The 21,271-nt window shown below is 40.5% G+C and overlaps 1 protein-coding gene across 5 annotated transcripts in view; it reads left to right on the forward strand.

Moving 5' to 3' along the window:
* Sybu (syntabulin) overlaps positions 1-20,437 on the forward strand; it is a 123,035-nt gene extending 102,598 nt beyond the window's left edge. For all 5 annotated transcript variants that reach the window (XM_085831789.1, XM_021183568.3, XM_021183569.2 and 2 more), the window contains 4 exons: positions 9,035-9,137; positions 14,569-14,772; positions 16,769-16,918; positions 18,650-20,437. In XM_085831789.1, coding sequence (XP_085687915.1) covers positions 9,035-9,137; positions 14,569-14,772; positions 16,769-16,918; positions 18,650-19,751 — 1,559 coding nt within the window. In that variant the 3' untranslated portion in view covers positions 19,752-20,437. The remainder of the gene's footprint in view (positions 1-9,034; positions 9,138-14,568; positions 14,773-16,768; positions 16,919-18,649) is intronic.
* Positions 20,438-21,271: the final 834 nt, after the last annotated feature.

Genomic DNA, 21,271 nt, shown 5'->3' on the forward strand with positions numbered 1-21,271 from the left:
TACTTCAGGAAAGATGTGCCATCATTATCAGTTCCTCAAGATAATAATTAGAATGAAACTCACTATTGACCACTAAGTGTGGAACTCTTCCAAAAGCAGCAGGTGAGGGGGACGCAACTCCTGGAGCCCACCTGCCATCAAGCCTGTTCCCAATGCTGAACCTACACAAGAGGCAATAGAACCCTATTTGAGGGTCCTGACTTTTCTGTTCAGTATCTGCCATAGATGGGCTACATCAAAGGAAAGATTGGCTAACAAACCAGTCCAAATCTATGACCCTTCTTTTAAAATGGATCATGAGGGCCTTAAACCATGGGTCAACTGCAAAGTGTCATAATAACTTTGCTTCCCAAGTTTCTTTATGAATTTGCCTGGAACTGGCACACCTTTGAAGAACTTGTGTGTGTGTGTGTTTTCTCTGTGGAATCTTGAACATCTACCCCTTTTCTACCTTAGTTTACCTATCAAATGAGGTTGAATACATGAATACAATTATTAAATTGTGGAAATTCATGTGAAATTTACTAAGAAATGACAACAATACTGTGTATACAGCAAACACTCAATAAATTTTAATATTTCAGTAAAACCACAATTACTGTATAAGGATCGAAAGACATTACAGACAATATCATGCCTGCCCCTGAGAAAGATTCGCAATAAGTACTGTACTAAACGCATACATTTTTTTATAATCACTTGATAGCAAAGGTAGTTTCCCCTGGAAAAGTTCAATTACAAACTCCTAAAACAAAGCAAAACTGTGTAGTATGTATATGTGTTCATACAGTTTCTAAAGACGGAAAATTCTAAAGCAGAGTGCCCACAGACTGCTGCTCCAAGAAGCTGTAGAACTGCCATTAGGTCTAAGTCTTGCTTTCAGAAAAATCCATGGAAAGTGTTAGCAGAGAACAATCCAGGGGAAGTTACTGTAGCATTCAGAAACCTGGCCAGGTGGCTTTCAAGGTCTGCGAATGTGAGGGAGGAGGTATCCAAAAGTAGTCTCTAAAAGAGCCACAGGTCATGGGCAGCTCCACCCAGTTGATCCCCTTATCTTTACTGGCTCAGCTACATGTCCTTGGCAGATATTCAGGCAGTGCACCTGTTGAACAAGAGTGAATGAGAGAACTTTAAACAAGGCAAAAAGAAAGCTTAGCAACAGAGGGGAAAGTGAGTACTTTCTAACCAAAGGCACTGCCTCTAACTAGATTTTTTAGTTTGGGTTAAAAAATTTAAATCTCTCTTAAGCTTTAGGTGGATGTTCTCTCTCTCTCTCTCTCTCTCTCTCTCTCTCTCTCTCTCTCTCTCTCTCTCTCTCTCTCTCTCTCACTCTCTCTCTCTCAGAGGTTAATATATTATTTACTTAGCAAATGTTTGTTGACCATTTATCCTGCCACAAGTCAGGATCTGCTATAGGAAAGAAGATAACAAGATAACAATTCCAACCTTGTATGACTGTTGTAAAGAGAACATGAGTTTGTACATAGAACATGCTTGATACAATCATTAGTACCCATACCATCGGCTACAATCATTGAGACAATCATTATTACCATCGGCTAGTTAATGATTATTATACTTTAGCCTGCATGACTCTCACCATAGAGCTTAACAATTATGGATTTTCCTGGAGTAACACCCATAGATATTCCAGTTCTGAAGGTATAAAAGAAAGTGACATAGGAATAACTGACTGTGTGGTCCATGAAATGGAACTTCAAGAGAAGTGGACTTTTTCTTCATGTTCTTCCCAATTTCCAAATGAAGATTCAGAGCCTGGATTCAAAGGTCTCTTGACTCCAATGGCCTCTCAATGCTACATTTAATGTCTCGATTATTTATAAAGTAAACCTTTACATATGTCACCACACTTATATTTTTGTGATAAGAACAATGTGCATATGACCAGGAATGATAGTAAGGTAAAAATGTGTTTGTATTTGCCCATTCCCAAGTTACTTTATGATACCTAAAGGAGGCCATGATTGACAGATCATTATTATCCCTTGAGTAAATGTTCTAGCATAGAATAAATTGCATGTGACTTTAAGATTTGCTTACACAAAAGCAGATACCCTACATCTATAATCCTGTATCTTGTTTTATTCTAATAACAGTCTTCAAGTGCTTCTCAATTCAACTCACCTATGTTACTCTTCCCCTGATTGCAGTGTTCCTGATGGCTGTTATCTTTCCTGATTTAGTCACTTCCTCTTAATAGACACTAAGATTATCTTTCAGATGCTCCTGAGAGACAAAAAAAAAAAAAATTGAAGAGTCCAACTTTCTTTTTGTATATGTAGTATCAACACATACTCTTACTCTGTTTGTTTTCACACACTAATAGAACACATACTATCAGACATTTTTCCAGTTAGATAAATGCAAATTGTCTTGTTTTTACCTATACTCTCAATGTTTTGAGTGAAAGTGTGTAGTTTGCCATGTATATTGCCATGTTATTATTTTCCTGTCATATCTTCTTATGTCATTTACTCATTTCTTTTATTGGTTTGTTTTCTTTTCCTAATTTATATAAGTTTTCAGTGATATAAGGAAATTAGCCTCTCATCCTATTCTCTCTATTTTTTCTCAGCTTGATATTTATCTTTGACTTTTATTTTTGCCCACTAGAAGTTTTATTTTAATTCATATTACAACTAAACACTTTAAATTTGGACTTTTTTTTTCTTGCTTCTGAGTGCTATTATTTATATATTTAAGTATATGGGTGCTCCAACTCTGGAGTGTCAATCAAAATAGAAGGAAATCAGTTTTGAACTAATAATAATAAAAATGAAAATTATATTTCTAGCTTTTAAAGAACATTACTGTTTCAAAATATAAGTAAGCCTTTGCCTTCGACGGATTTATCACAAGTTCCTTTTCTGAACAGCACTTGTAGCTTGTAGCAGCCTTAGATGGCTAAAGAGTCAGAAGATTCTGTTTGACTGTTGAATGTTTACTTCTCAGATGCTCTCTGTGGCTGAGCCCCAAAGTCATCCCAGCTAAGAGTCAGCCTTGCCCAATGAGCACTAGGGCCTTCTATAGTGTCTGGAGTAACTGTGTGTGCACTGTTCCAGCTGTTGCATGATGCTGGGCTTGACTGCAGTGAAAGCGACTCATCTATCCTACCTAGAGTCAGTTAAAGAGAATACCTGTGTATTTGTGGGGGTGAAGGAGATGAGAATGGGAGCAGAAATCAGCCTTGATTTGAACTGAGGATATAGAAAACTAACCTGAGTTAATTAGATAATTGTAATGACAAAGGATAGCAGAAGACGTGCAGATACTGGCATGGGTGGTTTAGAAGGACTTATCAATGCTTACTAGATGGTAGGATTGCCATGTGCTCAAATGTTTAAGAACCCTACAATGTCCCAAAAGGAGGCCTAAAAGTAGTGTCCTCAAGACTCAAACACAAGCATTGATTTAAAAGTAAGTTTAGTTTTCAGCTTGGTCTGAAATTTGTTTCTTTTTCTCTTCTTTAGTCCATGGCCTTGAAACCTCTGCACCAAGTGCTTTTAACTCTAGCAGCACAAGGAAGAACAAAACTTCTCTATAGAACATAGCAATGGTACCAAATGAAGAGGCATACAAAATACTCACCAGAACTTTTGGATATAGATTTTTGTTGCCTGAAAATTGGTTTGCATTCCTGGCTCTTAGTCTCCAGGAATTTGTGGTCATAAAGGTCACCACAGCCATCCCCCTTGTTGTTGCCCATGGCCACCAATGCAGGTAGCCAATAATGAGTCTAGTCAGGGACAAAAGGTCTGCAGATGGGAGTGACACAAGTCTCTTAGTTCCCATCACCCTTCCAGTCCCAACTTTCAATAAGCAAATCCTTTCTAGTGCTTTGTCAGAGTATCTCCAGTGACTTTCCAAGTGGGTGTATACACACAACAGATGACGAGGCAAATATTCTCTTGGGCACAAAACTGCTACAGGCCAGTGGCATTTCCAAATCCCTATGGAAATGGAGTAGGTGTTAAGTCTTCCAGTTAAATATGTCCTTTGTCTCAAAATTCTTCTAGGAATTTAATGAGATCAGCCAGTGAAACAAGTATATCAATTCCTATGATAAAGTGTATTCATTGAATATTACCTATATTTCTGAGCAGGATCACTAGGATCAGATGACCTTGAGCCTTGGCTTCAGTCTTGACATTAGTTGTGTCAACCTATGTACCTCAAGCAACTTCATGGTACCTGTCTCTACTTCATAGGGTCTGTGTTATTATGATAAATAAAGTATTGCATAAAGGTGTGTGGAATAGACCCTGGTACAGAACATTTGCTTCTAATAATAGAAAACACGTGTAAGTAGAATATTATTTATTCATTTTATTAAGATATGCTATATTTCTGGATCACAGGGCCCCCCAATGGAGGAGCTAGAGAAAGTACCCAAGGAGCTGGGGGGATCTGCAACCCTATAGTTGGAACAACATTATGAACTAACCAGTACACCCCGGAGCTCGTGTCTCTAGCTGCATATGTATCAGAAGATGGCCTAGTCGGTCATCAGTGGAAAGAGAGGCCCATTGGTCGTGCAAACTTTATATGCCTCAGTACAGGGGAACTCCAGGGCCAAGAAGTGGGAGTGGGTGGGTGGGGGAGTGGGTGGGGGAGCATGTGGGGGACTTTTGGGATAGCATTGGAAATGTAAATGAAATAAATACCTAATTAAAAAAATAAATAAATATATTTCAAAGATTTTTACTATATACAGAGAAAACAGTAGTCTACATGATAGTGTGTTAAGTGTGAATGCTGAAGAGTATATTGCAAAATGTTATATTTCAGAAGGAATTTTAATCCTAACAGAATGAAAAGTGTTTGATACTTATTTAGAGTTTATGCTATGTTTGCCAAGCATATTTCTTTTTTTTATGTTTATAACATCTTTATTCATAGTAGCCAGAAACTGGAAACAACATTGCTATCCCTTGAATAAAGATTGGATAAAGAAGATATCGTACATTTACACAATGGAATATGGCTGTCCTTGGCTACTTTCTGGGTTCTTCTTTCTTTCACCTTCCTCCACTTTCTTCTTCTACCTTTCCAACCCCCTCCTACTATATAAGAAAACAAAAAGTATAGAGAAGAATAAAAAGAAATTCCTGAATAAAGGCAGGGTTTGAAAGGGAGCAACATCATTAGACTACTTTCTGCTGACTGGCAGCTTCAAGTTCTTTGAGGCAAGTTTGATATTTCACATCAGGATATCTAATTTCCTTGGTTTCTTGCTTCTTCTTTGCATATGATTACTTAACAAACCATAACCAACAACAACTACCAACCACCAGGAGCAACCAACATCCCATCCTGTCTCTCAGGACCCTAGCATTTATATGCCCTCTGAAAAATTCCCAGAGTTCTAAATATCACACAATTGCAAAAACTATCTATAGCTGGCAAAACCATGTCTCTACTAGAGCACTAGGTAAATCATAGTCACCTGCTGTGGACAATCTGAACTAGCCCCAAGTCCCACACCTTGGATTAAAATGAAAACATGTTATAATATTTCTAAGTTTTGTTTTGTTTTATTTTTGAGAGGAAAGAGTTTATTTTGTCTTATATCTTACAGTACATTATGAATGGTAGTCAGGACAGGTAATCAAATGTACTTGGAGGCAGGCACTGAAGAAGAGATCATGAAGGAATAGAATTACTACTATCTTCTGCAGACTGATTTCTTATTCCAGCTGTTCAGGGATGGCACTTGCTACAATAAATCATTGGTCAAGAAAATACTCGCTGATCTTTTGCCTACTAGACAATATGATGGAGACATTTTCTCAACTGAAGTTTCCTTTTTTAGATTGACTCCTGTTAGACTATACTTGATACAAGCTGCCAACCTAGATTGGACAAATTTTTTTATATTATTCTATTCCTTCTATGATAGTCACAGCTACCTGTGGCTATTTAAAGCCATGTGGGTCAGGTTTGTCCTCTCCTTCTTCCATCTTCTCTGTCCTCCTGTGTCTCTCTGTTCCTATCTGTCCAAGTGGCCAAGCATATTTCTAAGCGTCGTGTTAGGTATATATTGATGGCTTCCAGTAAGCCTGTGATGCTACTGTGAGGAAACTGAGGCATGGAGGGGGAAGTAATTCTCCTAAGGTTCCCATGGAGACTGCAGAGGCAGCCTGTGTCGTGGCATTTCCGTTCTGTGGTTCAGATGAGCTACTCTGTGGAAACACCAGGCAGCTGCCATGAACTACTGCATCTGCAGCAATGCCCAGTGGCACATGCCAAAGAAGACAGTTGGGTGCTTCTTCATCAGAATTTTGCTGCCAACTAACAAGTGAATGGCAAGTCAAGCTCTCTAGTCTTCTCTTTATTATTTTGTTTATAGAATTAGCTTACTCAGCTGGGCACAGTAGCCCAAGTCTGTAGTCCCAGGATGCACTGAGATGGGAGAATCAACAGAGTTCAGGAGTTCAAGGCTACTCTAGACAACACAGTAAGACCCATTCTAAAATTAAACTAAAACCTCAATAAAAGTTCATTGATCTTATAGCATGTTCACTAAATTGTAATTTTTGTAAATGTAGTGTGTGTGTTGTATTATGTGTGTGTGTACATGTATGGCTGTCAGAGGACAACTGTGTAGAGTTGATTCCCTCCACTTCTACTTGGGATCAAGGATTCAAGCACAGGTTACCAGTCTTGTAGACCAAGTACCTTTATCCATTGAGCTATCCGTGAGGCCCTAAATTATAAGTATTAAAAAAAAAATCATTAGCTGAGGTATGGGGGAAGTAGCATATGCATAATTTCACTAATTTTTTTGAGTACAGCTGCAGCTCTGGGCCACCCTGAAAGTGGCTTCTAATCTTTTGCAGATGTGCAGAAGACAAGACAGAATGTACTAGAACAGAGACCGTAGACTCTGAAACTATGTAAGAGTCAATATATTGAGTTCCAGTAGCAATAAAATGTTAAACCAAGGTAACCCTTTAGCTTGAAGACCTAACAACAAGGGATCAAAGACATCCTAGATATTTAGTAAAAATTCTGGATTTTTAGTAATGGTCTGTTTCTGTTCAAGAATTTCTGTTTTTATGCAGGCAGTTATTAAATCGCATGACTTTTTGCATGTCTTTGACAAAATGAAAACCGGGTGTTTCCAAGTAATAACTTCACTATGAAAATAATACCTTAGCCTGGAGACTATAACCACATGATATATTTCTGAAAATTGCCCATCTTTGTCGCTTAGTAACCAACCTGATGATCTGCTAGCAAACAAAGCTGGGGAAACAGGATGTCAGGAATAGTGTGTTGCCAGGTCACACAACCAATCACTCGTCTTTGAGCTTGCCACATGCTAAGGGTATTAAGCAGAAACAACAATTAAGTTGTTAAGAGTTAAGAGTTAAGTTGTTAAGAGTTTCTAGCATGCATAAGGAATTGCTGTCTGGGTCTCAGTAAAATGTTACTCTAATCTGTCAGGAACTGGGAAGGAAAGTTATTGCTCTACTAGCAGGTCATTCATGACTCTTTCCAAAGAAAGCTGGCACCTTAAGGGGCTCTGGAAGCTTGAGAAGAATTTTTTCTCTGTCCTGGTATGATCCACTATTCCACTGATGGAACTAAGCAAACCTAACAAAATCTACACAGCTGGGACCCAACTCTGGCTGCTCCTTGTACCAGGCTTTTCTTGTGGATTTCTAGTTGATACCGGAATGTCTGTTGATCCCCTTGCTTCCTTCTTTGCTCTCCCAGGAATGAAGTGCAGTATCACAGGTGTGTTTTGAAGACTTGATCCTACCCTTGATCAACCTCCCATGAGCCTAGAGCCAATCTACTTCCATTTCTTCCATAATGCAACAATGAAATTAATGTCTGTCTTACCTTATAAATTGCCAAGATTGAATGACAAAAAGTACCTCATAGCTAGCTGATGACTAGTCATTGTGGTGATAATAATTGTTCACTCACTGATTGTGGGAAATGAAAGGATTTAGATCATTCTTAGTTCTCTCAGTTAAGAAATGAAGCTGGCTCTGGATTCTAGGCCAATATGACATACAAATTATGTTAAAAGAACGGAGTAAGAAAGTCAAACAGAATGTACATAGACTCAGTTTCTAAAGCCATGCTCAATTTCATATGTTTTGAAACATCCTATTTTATTGCTTCTATTGCTCTCTGTTGCCTCTGCCCCTCCCCTTCACTTCCCTAGAAAACCAATGGAAATAATTCCATTGTTGATAAGAGACAACTATGCCCTTTTTTATTAGAATGGGTTTACATGATTCCAACTCTTAGAATGCTATTCCAGTCTCACACCCAACTGTCACTTCTTCCCACAGAGTCATTTACCTTGTAAACTAACAATCCTACCTCAAAGTTCAAGTCCCAAGTTTCTGTCTCATATGTCACATTATTGTCACGCTCCTTGGAAACCTGAATTTTCTGTTTTGGTTCAGATTTGGTCCCTAAATAAATACACATACATTTAAACTGCTGTCATAGAAAGTCATGTCTGTAATCAGACAGTGTTGCTTCAAGCTACTCTTGAAGCCAGTTCCTCTCTTGACTGCTTCTGACTGGCTGACTCCAAGCCAAGGGTGCCAAGTTCAACTATCAGGAGCTGACTGCAACAGCTCCAAGATAAATTCTGAGAAACTACTTTTGCCCCCTCAGTACTCTTTCATTTACTTACACTTTGGGTGCTGTGAGCCTGTTGGTGAGAGCCACCCAGGGGACTTGGAATCTCTTCCCCTGCTTGGGCCACTGTTTATAGTCTGCCGGAGATTGGCTCTTTGAGTAACCATCTGCCTGTCCTTCTGTTGTAGTGTGTTTATGAAATGGTGTCTTGTGCTTGTGCTTTCTCTTCTCTGCCCGAGGAAAGCACAAAGCTTTTGGAAGCTCTGGAATCTTGGCACTTGCAGAGTTAGCGCATGCAGCTCGGGGAGCTGGGACCTGGGAGGCAGGGCGCTGGCCGCCTGCTCTTGGCTCTCCTTCCCTTCATGCTTCTCTCTCTCTCTCCCTCTCTCCTGTTGTTTTTCAGGCAGTGAAGCAGATTTTAGCTCCTCGAGCAGCACAGGCAGCATCTCGGCTCCTGAGGTCCACATGTCCACGACAGGAAACAAGAGAGCCTCTTTCTCACGCAAGTAGGCACTGACTCCTGCTCTGTAATTACGAAGCTATGCAGGTGACTTTCTGTCCATAAGATTCTGTGGAACCACCTGGATTCTGAGTTTGTTATTAGGAGTGAGGTTTATTGTTAAGTATTCCACAGTGATTTGCAACTGGCCATTTCCTTACTTCACCCCACCCCCAACAACCCTGAAACCCCTGTCCTCCTATGCCTGAGCCTGCTCTTCCTGCTGCTGATTATCTGTCGTCCAGACCTCAGCTCTGAGCCCTCTTCCCTCCATTCCATGCTCCATCCCTTACTCACCTGTGTCTGCTCTGGGAATTTAAGCTTTGCACCGAGCCTGCCCCTTATGACCCTATCATTTTCTAGCCATCGGCAAAGCCGCTAAAGTCCTTTCTATAAAGCAAACATTTACTTGGGAAGAAATGATTAAAAAAAAATTTGTAAAGTTCATAGATGTGGGCACCCCAGTGCTGAAGGCAACACAGAACAGCTGGATGTGTGATTTCTGAAGTCAGGCTATCTTGGCCTTACACTGGCAAGGCCCTCCAGAGGCTGCATGACCCCGAACAAAGGGCGTCATTTCTCTATATGTCCACCGCTCATCTGCAAAATAGAGTTATCATGATACCTACCTTAGAGGGTTTCTGGCTAGGGCAGTGCTTGTAGTAAGCATTATAAACTGTTCACTATTAATATTAGTTGAATTGGGGGCAGAGAATTATGGGAAAATCCATGCCAATATTCACACTTACTGGTGGAATTCCAAGCTCAGGATTTTCTAACCATTAATAGTGCCATTATTCTTCAATATGTAGCCACTATGTAGTCACTGAGCATCAACTGCAAGAATTCACTGAAAAAGCCATAATCATTCCAGTAATGCACAAAAATAATTCAAGGGTAAATTTTATATATATATAAATGTTTTATGTATATATATATATATATATATATATATATATATATATACACACACACATATATGTGTGTGTGTGTGTGTTGTGTGTGTGTGTAAATCACTGTGGAATACTTAATATGTATATATTATATATATGCACACACGAGGCATGGGGGCCATAGAGAGAGTGCAATGGGGCATGGCGGCTCTGTTGGGCTAGTTCCCAAACACCTCAGTGATGATGTGAGCTCCATCAGAGACTGAAGAGGCATGGTAGAGATATCTCGTCACCAACTAGAGAACATCTTCTGACTCTACTAAGTCATATTATTATCCTGGGTCATTGCATGCAAAACTTATCTTGAGGATTAATAGTATATGTTTTTCAAGATCCTTCCAATTTCCACAAGGTTAAAGCTCTGGAATAGTGTGCAAATATTTCCAATTTTCCTGGTGCCTGTTGTTTATAAAGGGAACTAAGTTAGCTCCAGTGCACAGTTTCATGTTAGAAGTAAATCATCTAGACAAAGCTGTGAGAACAGAGTGGGGTCCACAGTAAATAAGCACAATTGCTTTATCAGTCCCTCTATGCTTTGGGTGTAAGTGTCTCCTGCACCACAGGGGAGGGTCATAAACATTCTTAGTAGACATGAGTCTTCCCCCAAGAAGTAAGCATAGCCTCATGGTGAAAGGTGCCAAGAAAAATGAGCCTCACAGGTAATTTTATTAAGCAATTCAAAAGGACTTGGGTTTGCAATTAGATGTCAAGATGTCAGTAACAAAGAGAAAACATTCTAGGCTGAAAATCAGCATATTTTTTGAAGAGTAATCAAAAATTGATGTAGTAAACATAAAATAATTTGTGCAAGTCAGATATTGAAGAATTGTTTTTATTGTTTAATTTCTATGTATATATTTGTGCTCAATGATTCATGTACACCATGTGGGTGCTGCAGGTGCCCATGCCCTAAACCTCAAGTGACCAGCAATTGAGTCACTTCATATGGGTGCTGTAAGCTGAACCCAGGCCATCTGCAAGAGCAGGAATATTCAATGAAAGGGGTGCAATTTGAGGGAAGGGTGGATTTGTTGAAAAGATTTTTGACAGGTGGTTTTCTTAAAAAATAAACAAAAACCCCAAAGTTGTAGAGACTAACTAACTCAAATTAACTAACTCATTATCCAGTTCTGATGTATCTGAAGAAGTCTCTCTCTTTTTAACTACTAAAGCATTAATCAGTCTAGAAAATATAGAAGAAAGAATGGGGTGTGGGTTTTTTGGAATTGGCATCAAATATAACCATTGTTTATGAGGTAAACACTCTACATCTAGTTCCTATTCAGGAAAACAGAAATAGAGGTAATATCACTAAGTTTAAGTCAGCTGATATTGGTAACTATATCACAAGTGTCCAGAATTTGGTTGAAAAACAGGAGAGGTGTATTTTTAAAGAAAACAGATATGCTGCTTCTACTACTGAACTGCAGTGCAATGAGCCCCAGTGCGGCTGGCCTGAACAACAGACAACAACTCACTTGCTATTTTAGGGGCTTTCAGATCAAAGTTTGGTAGGATCGATGTCATTTGAGACTCACTGCTTGGCTTCAAGATGTCTGGCCTCCCTGTATCCTTACATCATCATCTCTCTGTACACATCTGTGTCCAAATTTTACCCCTTATTATAATATCGGGCTGAATAAGGCCCCAGCATAATACTCTAATTTAATCTTAATTACCTCCTTAAAGGTCTTGTCTCCAGATTTAGTCATATCTGAAGTCTGGAGGATTAAGGCCTCGACATGAAATTGGAATAGTGACAGTGACACAATCAAATTCAAAACAATGACAGCAATGGAAGATGGAGGAGGAGGAGAAGGAGGAAGAGGAGGATTGGGGGAGGAAGAAGAGGAAGAGGAAGAAACAGCAGTGAATGGTGGTGGGGACACTAGCTAAAGTCAAGAGCCAGTGGCTAGGGATTATAGATTCCTTGGACTCTGGTTTAGATTTGTTCTTTTATATTACTCTGTTCAGGGGTTTAGAGGTGCGGGATGAGCAGAATTTTCTCTTTTCTATGAACTACATTATTCTTCCTGCTAGACCAAAGAATTTAGGGTGTATAAACAAGCAAGCATTGGGCTTGCTTCTCTGTGATCATGACAAACATGGAAATTTAGCTTCTCCTTTGAAAATGATGACATTTATTAACATTTAAAATAGGGTAAATAAAAGGAGAAACAGTAACAATTTAAACATGAAAATATTTTAATTAGGATTTTTTTTGTTGTTGTTGTTGTTTGTTTTTTTGTTTTTTTGTTTGTTTGTTTGTTTTTGTTTTTCAAGACAGGGTTTCTCTGTGTAGCCCTGGCTGTCCTGGAACAAACTCTGTAGACAAGGCTGGCCTCAAACTCAGAAATTCGCCTGCCTCTGCCTCCCAAGTGCTGGGATTAAAGGCGTGCACCACCATGCCCAGCTTTTTTAAATTAGTTTTTAAGGTACTATGATATTCATGTCCTGAAACACACATGAAGACTTGATTTTGTGTTTTACAAGACAAGCAATGTTTTATAGCTTGAGGAGTCTTTGCTCTCTCCCATCTATCAGATAAGGTCTCAGGAAATCACCTAATTTAATGCTTGTCATGATCACGTACCTCAGCACTTTGTTGCAAGGTAGATGGGGGAAATGCCCAGGTGGATTGTCCAGAGAACAACTATATCCAAAGGACAACCTGAAAAACTTGTTTACAGGACCAAAGTAATTTATATCCCATTTCTATAAAGCGGGAAACGTCGCTGTTAAGAAGTTTTAAACGTCCATGACCTTACATTCCAGCTCAGCTACACATTCTTGTATTTCTCTTCCCCAAGCCTCAGTGATCCATGGGTAAATGGGAAGCAGTGCTCGCACCATTCTGACAGGTCAAAGCCAAGTGCTCACAAAGTGTCTGGAACAGTACCAGTACCACAGAAGCCAGAAAGGATGGTTAACAGAATAAAATTTCCCAGGTCAAAGTTATGGATAGTTCTCTATAGTCTCTCATCTCTTGCAAGGGTTAACCATCCACATTTTCTTGTAGTCACATTGGGAAATACAATTGTCAGTGCCAGGCTTGGAAGTGAAGCATAGAAAAGAAAATCCAAGCCAGAGTACATGTTCCTTTGAGCTACGCATGAAGTTCTTCCCACCCTTGGGGCTGCTGAAGTTGGTTTGTCACCAAGCCATCAGCCCATCTGTTCCATATAAAATGTCTCCTTCCCTGTGAAAGGGGGACTAAGTCTATTTGAATGATTTCAAGAGGAAAGAACTTGTAAGTTTAGAATTTGATGGGCTTGTTAGTGTGCAGTGCCCTTGGTTGACAGCAGTAGAGATTGCATTTGAATTTAAATTAGTGATTGCAGGCACTGAGCCCACAGGCTGGAGCACTCACACACATTTCTCATCGACCTGCATCAGAGAGCAGAGGTGCTCAGACAGCCATGCTGCTGCATGGGAATCTTCATTTTAACTTCCTTGTAATAGCCAGCCATACTCCTGACAGAACATGCTAGCCCGCTTAAGTAGTTTCAACATTCTCTGGATGTTTTTCAACTCTACTGGATATCAAATCCCTGGAACCAGATTAACAGGGAAAACCTAAACAAGCTGATCCTGTAACACCAGTCTAGAGCACACAGAAGTTGCACAAAGTTTCTGGAATAAACCTGTATACTTTTCCAATTTAATCTTTTTAAAACAAACAAACTAAAAACCAAAGACAAGTCTCATGCAATGCAGATTGGCCCTTCAACTTGTTATATAGTCAAAGATGAGTCTAAACTACCTTCTTCCCCCCCCAAGTTCTAGTGCTACATTTAGGAATGTACCACATCAGGCTAGTTTTCCAACCAACTCTGCAAGGAAGGCAGGAAGTTTGTATTCATGGTGTGAGTGTGATGTATGGTATGTGTCTATGTGAGAGAAAATATGTCTGGTGTATGTATGGTGTGTGTGTGTGCATAAAGTGGCCTTCCTAAATCTCTAGTAAATGGCAGTGTCAAGACACACACCCTGTTAACTCATTTCAGCAGTCATGCTAGACAACAAAAATTATAAGCTCAAAAGTCTAAAGATGAAAGCAAGTACACATCCCCCAGGAAGCTAAATCATTTGGAATATTGGTGTATTTAGGAAGATAGGTCGAGAGAAATGATGAATTGGACCTGTGCAGCAGCATCTTAAGGAGTTTAGCCTTTTTTCAGGAGACAGTGGGAAACCCTTGATGGTCTTGGAGGAAGACAATAGTATTCCAACTCCTCACTAGAAAGGCATCAGCATCCTGCAGGAGGGAGCAACACCAAAGGGAAACTGTTTGAAACAACAGCAGAGGGAGTGGTCTCTTGTGCTCATGATACAAGGAGAGCAAATATCAGTGGCCATATGCCCCAGTCAAGTCTAGAAGTCTGATTTTCTTAGCAATAACCAGCTTTAGGAAGAAGCAAAGGAACAATACCTTGGCATCTCCAGTCACAAGGACTCTAATTAGCACCTGTAATACTCTTTCAGCCGAGGCCCTCATGGGCGAAACAATGGAGCATCATCCCACAAGTCTGGCAGCAGCCCACCATCCCCAAGGGAAAAAGACCTTGTGTCTATGCTGTGCAGGAATCCACTGAGCCCCAGTAACATCCACCCTAGTTACGCCCCTTCTTCTCCAAGTAGCAGCAACTCCGGCTCCTACAAAGGAAGTGATTGTAGTCCAGTCATGAGGTAAGTCCCCATTTGCCTCCTAATTGCATGCTTCTTAATTTGTCCAGTTTGGGACTTTTCTCTAAAGGTGGGAAAAACTATTTAGCTCTTGATTCTCTATCTTAATCTTTAATAAGATACTTCTCTTCTTTGTCGCAGTTAGCTAATTCTTTAAGGGTTGGTGCAGAAAGAACACAGACCACCACAAGCTAACACAATACCTGACAGTCCAAACAGTTACTGGATGGGGAGGGGAAATGCCACAGTGGCAAGGGCTGTTCTCATTTCTTAGGCACAGGGAGGAATTGTGTGTGCAGTGTTCATTTGTTCATTAAATGCTTATTCAGTAATAGGGTCTGTGTGCCATACTGAGAATAGTGTGGTGAACAGAAATGGTCCTCAGGCTCACTGCCAAAGAAGGATTCTATCAAATAACAAATCTAGATTATTCTGCAACTATCTGTTGCTATATGAATATGAACATGTAAAATATGGGGCAGGGGTCCAGTTCATGATGGAGTGGTCAGAGTGGCCACACTAACAAAATAAAACTGAAGTGATATCCAAAAGGTGAGTAGGGAGTTAATAGTAGGTTGAGGCAGGGTGGGAAGGGATGAGATATCCAGAGGAGGGCTTGGAGGGTTGGGAACTGAACAAGGACCATACTGAGCACAGCATAGGCATGGGGGTCAAGCAGCATGGGGGCTAGAATTGAGTCCAAAGTTAGAGGAAAACCTGGCAGCCCTCCACAGCCTATTCTCATTAGTCAGCGCTCTGGATGCCCAGGCTTAGGCAGGCCTGAGAAGGGCCAAGATTCCAGCTGAGCTGTGTTTGTAGAATATTGAGTGCTTCTCCACAAAACACACTGGGAAGAGTGGAGTGGCCTTGTTCCCTCTGAACAAGGAACTTTCCATTCCCATCCAGTCAGCACAGGAATACTGACATTGACTGCAGAACAGTTTAAATTCAACTGATAATAAGCAAGATTTTTAGGCAGGGGCAAATTGTGAGGAAAATTAGGTCACTTTGCTCTCTCCATCCCTCCTGATCTCCCTTCCCTACCACACACTGTTCTTTAATATAACAGCTGCATGTTTATCTGAGCTGATAACCCACACCTAACAGACAACCATGAACTACCTCATATAAAACAGTTCCTAAGCCTTAGAATGCAGAAACATCCTTCCACAAACACACATATACCTCAGTCTTCCATGTAACAAACAGCCCTAAGATTGGTCAGTCCATCGTCTGACACATCGTCTCATCTGTTCTGAGACTGCAGTGCCAGCACACTGCTGTCATTCTTCTCTAGTTGTCAGTTGTGTGTCTATTTGGACTGCTAGAGCAGAGCAGCTTAGACTGGGTGACAAACACTAGTGAGGCGTCTATTCACTTCTGAAGAATGAGCCTGGAACAGAGTCAACACGGTCAAGTTCTGGGGAGGACTCGCGTATGTGTTGGAGATTCCTCTTTAGTGAATCTTTACAAAGAAGAAAGTGATCTAGAGAACTCTCTAGAGCTCTTTATAACATTTGTATTGGCATATATTAATGGTATAAAATAATGTTTCCATTGAGACTTTATACATGTATATAATACACTCAGATCATATTTACTCTTCATTTCCTTCATCTTCCGGCAGTTATGATCTCTGATAAGAACATTAATCCCATCAGAAAAGCTCAATGCTCATTATGTCTTAATTACCTAAGGGGTGTGTACACAGACTTCTAGTATATTATCATCCTTTTATTTCCATAGAAAAGGAAACTGGCAGAGCTGGAGACATGGCTCAGTGGTTAAGAGCACTGTTTTCTCTTCCAGAGGGCTTAGGGTTCAATTCCCAGCACCCACATGGCAGCTCACAAATGTTTGTAGCTCCAATTCCAGGGGATCTGACACCCTCATACAGATATACATGCAAACAAAACACGCCAGTGCACATAAAGTAAATATTTTTAAAAAGAAAAGGAAACAGGCAAAAAGTAACATGTCATTGCTTGAATTATCTCAGAAGGTCTGGAAGATACATGTCTTGTGGCGAAAATCATGGTGTCAAACCCCCAAATCCAGAACAGTATTTGACTCCTCTGCAGCAGAAGGAGGTCACAGTGAGGCACCTGAGGACCAAGCTGAAGGAGTCTGAGCGCCGACTCCATGAGAGGTAAATCTGGTTTCCCCACACCAGGAGGCTTAGCATAGTTTCTTCTTCACAGAAAGTGACACAGGAACCAAGACTATACTGAAGAATAAAAAGCAAAACTATTTTTATTAAACTTTTAAGTCTTCACATTCATTTCATAATTGTTTTTGCCTTTGCTGTTGCAAGAGCTCATGGGAGCTAGTAGGATAGAGGAGATCCTTTCTCCTGGGTGTGGTCAGTTTTGCCATACGGAATTGGGTGTGTACATGACTATTTTTAAATGGCAGAAACACTTATAGGAACAATCTACTTCCAGCAGAGCAGGTCACAGTGGCCTAGTCAAGCCAGCCCCGATAATCTCTGGAGAGAACGGATAGCTTTCTGACTCCTGCCAGCTATATCTATACTGAAGGAAGAGCTTTGTTATTCTTGGACTATTGGTAAGATGTAAGGGAAAAACTAAACTAAGCAATAAAACAGTGTCATCTAGATGTTATCACAGATAAAATGCAAAAGAAGAAAAAAAAGAAAAACAAAAAAGCCCCAAACTTTTGATATGTTAAGAGCAAGCCAGATCTTTTGCTTCATGGTTTTCTCTTGGGACAGTACTGTTAGACATACTAGCTGTAATGACAGAGCTGCACTCTTAGTGGGTCCATGCAGTACTTGCATTCTCTAGGAAGTGACAGTCTCCATCCTGTGTTGCCACAGACGGGATACTGTGAAGAATCCGTTACCTTGACTGGTAAATCTGGACAGACAGTACAGGCAGGGAGTTTTCTTCTTCCTATTTAATTCGACTTACACCTGACTGAAAGAGACATGAACTTTGTGGACTACGGTGATTTATGAAAAGTCCCGGGGAAGTTTTGAGCCCTTGCAAGAGGAGGCATAAGAAAGCAGGAAAACTTGATAAAACTGGCAAACCTAAACTTAAAGAAGCAACACTATGTGCTCTTAGATGCATGAAGATGTGGATTGATTGATCATTATATTCACAAGTAACCGGAGAATATATATTTACACTGACTTTGAAGAAATTATATATAAGAATTTCTTGGTAAAGTTTTTATAATAGGTTATTGTGAATACTAAGACATCTCATAGTCATCTCAGCATATTGCAGGTTGATTATTCTCTTCTCTGAGATGAGAAAGAATAAGAAACTTTTTACAAAGCTCTTCTTGAACATATAACATTTCACTGTTTAAAAAGGATCACTGGAATGTAATGACTATATACAAGACTATACAAGGCTATAACTGATTCTTTTTAGCTTCTCTTTAATCAGTAATTAAAAGTAAAATGAGCTTTCTTTCACAACTGTTCACACATATATTATATATATACATTATATATGCATATATGTATATATGGAGTAAACTACAGAGTTAGAAGTAGGCTAAGAAATCAATAGTAAAATACAAAATAAGTTTGGCGTAGAGGATAATGCTAATGAAGTACTTGGAACATGCCCTGCTCTACAGTGAGTATTCAAAAAGGAAACAATGGCAGCTATTTTGATTCTGGTTCTGGTTACTATTATTAACTTAGCTGTTTTGCAGAGGGGGAAGTTCCCTGGCTAATACTTGCCAAAAAAAGAAAAAAAAAAAAAAAAAAAAAAAAGAACACACACACACACACACAACACATCTGAAACTGAGACTTAGAAGACCCTGTGCTGTGGCTGCTGTCGACTCTTAGCTATTTCAAAGTTGACCTTGCTTGTAACTGTGCCTACCTTCTCTACAGGGAATCTGAAATCATGGAGCTCAAGTCTCAGCTGGCTCGAATGAGGGAGGACTGGATTGAGGAAGAGTGCCACAGAGTGGAGGCTCAGTTGGCACTCAAAGAAGCCAGAAAAGAGATTAAACAGCTCAAACAGGTCATCGAGACTATGAGGAGCAGCTTGGCTGATAAAGATAAAGGCATTCAGAAGTACTTTGTGGACATAAACATCCAAAACAAGAAACTGGAGTCTCTGCTTCAAAGCATGGAGATGGCACACAATAGTTCCCTGAGGGATGAACTGTGTCTTGACTTTTCCTTTGATTCCCCAGAGAAAAGTTTACCCCTGAGCAGCACATTTGACAAGTTGGCAGATGGGTTATCTCTGGAAGAACAGATAACAGAGGAAGGTGCTGACAGTGAGCTTCTGGTGGGAGACAGCATGGCTGAGGGCCCAGATCTGTTAGATGAGATGGTGACTGCCACCACCACAGAATCCAGTGACCTGGAGTTTGTTCATTCCACTCCAGGGCCACAAGCCCTCAAGGCTCTCCCCTTGGTGAGCCAGGAAGAGGGCATTGCGGTGATGGAGCAAGCCGTGCAGACCGACGTGGTGCCGTTCAGCCCTGCCATCTCAGAGCTCATTCAGAGTGCGCTAAAGCTGCAGGACTACTGTCCCACAAGCTCAGCATCTCCAGATGAATCTGGAGCTGACTCGATGGAAAGCTTCTCAGAATCTATCTCTGCCTTAATGCTTGATTTAACTCCAAGAAGTCCCAACTCGGCCATCCTTCTGTCTCCTGTGGAGATCCCATTCAGCAAGGCGGCTATGGAAGCCCATGCAAATCGCCTCATGAGAGAGCTAGATTTTGCAGCCTACACAGAAGAAAGATTGGACAGCGTTCTCTCGCTGTCCCAGGGCAGTGTTGTGAGGCAGTACTGGAGCAGCAGTTTCTTGGTGGATCTACTGGCTGTGGCTGCCCCTGTCGTACCCACTGTTCTGTGGGCATTCAGTACTCAGAGAGGGGGTACAGATCCTGTCTACAACATCGGAGCTTTGCTCCGAGGTTGCTGTGTGGTGGCCCTACACTCACTACGCCGCACTGCTTTCCACATGAAAACCTAATTAGTTGTTACTGTGTGCCAATGTATCTGTGTGGCCTGATGCCAGGTAGAGCAACAGCAGGTGATCAGTGGAAGTCTCTATTCTGTCAGTTTTGCTTCTCGCTATTTGATTTGCACTATAGTCAGTTGAAGCCTGTTCACTGTTTAAACCAGAGGTATTTTCCAAGGCATGGAAACCTGGTTCCGGTAGCTGTCCCACCAGAGTGGTGTAGAAAGCATGCTTATGCCCCTGCCGTGTTGTCTGAGGTGCCCGTTCTTACACTAATGGTTCAGGAAGAGAAAATGCAGTTTGCACTTTCACCACAGCCTTTCTAAGGCTGGCATGTTATCTCCTTGCTTTGCTTTGTGCCGTTTGAAAATGTGTAATTGTTCCAGCATTCCAATGCTCTTGTGCATAGCAGGGGACTGTAACCAAAAATAAAAATGTACTTGTGTAATTGGTTCAAAGATTTGAATAGCTCTTTATCGTCTTGAGGTTGATAAAGTTTGAGTGTTTGGATTTTTTTTAACTTAATGTAGCTCCAAAGTCTTAAAAGACTCATTTGCTCTTAAACCTGTCAGTTGGTGAAACTATGTAAATTTACAATGTACTAACTTATTTTTTGCTTATTATATATAGTGTTTTTTGGAAATTGTTTGTACCCACATACTTCAGCATGAAAATAAAGGTTAGTGGTTCCATTTAAATGTTTGTCTCCTATAATTGTGAATTTACTACTATATAAGTCAAATAAATAGATCATTCTTTATCAAAAAGATTCTATAAAAATGAAGCTAAGCAGAAACGAGAAAAAAAAATTACTAAAACCAAAATGAAGGCCTGGAGCGATGCTCTGTGGTTAAGAGCAGAAGTTAACTACTCTGGTGGAGAGCCTGAATTCTACTACCAGCACCCATGTGGCTCACAACACCTTCTGACCAAATACTGTGGCATATACTCACAAAGACCCTCTCCCTTCCCTCCCCTCCCCTCCCCTTTCTTCCCCTCTCTTTCTCTTCCTTCCCCTCCCTTTCCTTCCTTTCTCCCTTCCCTTCCTCTCTCCCTCTGTCTCACACACACTTAAAAATAAAAATTCTATAAAAAGGTAAATACGCCTGACCTTGAAGAGTATTATATAGAAAATAAGGGTAGCCCTGTTTATTTAAATAAGGCATGCAGCTGCTTGCACACACAATCAGCATGTTTGAACTCATTCCAGGAAAGGTGGGCGGCTTATTAAGCTTGCTAGATTCTCAGGAGAGGGAAATTCCAAGAGTAGCATCTATTCTCCATCCTCCTTCTCTCTCAATGAAAGGATTGGGGCGGATGGAGGAGGGAATCTGTAGTAATTATCGATTCTTAGTAGCCTTGAGAAGTAGGTGTTCTACTTTATAAACAGGGAGCTGAAAAGCCACAGACAGCAAAACTGCTCAAGATCTCTAAGTTCATTTTCAGAGCCAAGAGTTAATGTATGAGCAATGAAAATGCCTCTTCTACCTTACTGTAGAAATGCAGGTGATCTGGAAAGTAGCTTCGCCTCT

The sequence above is a fragment of the Mus caroli genome, unplaced genomic scaffold, assembly GCF_978045245.1.
Source record: "Mus caroli unplaced genomic scaffold, Mus_caroli_1 scaffold_16, whole genome shotgun sequence".
Lineage (NCBI taxonomy): Eukaryota > Metazoa > Chordata > Mammalia > Rodentia > Muridae > Mus > Mus caroli.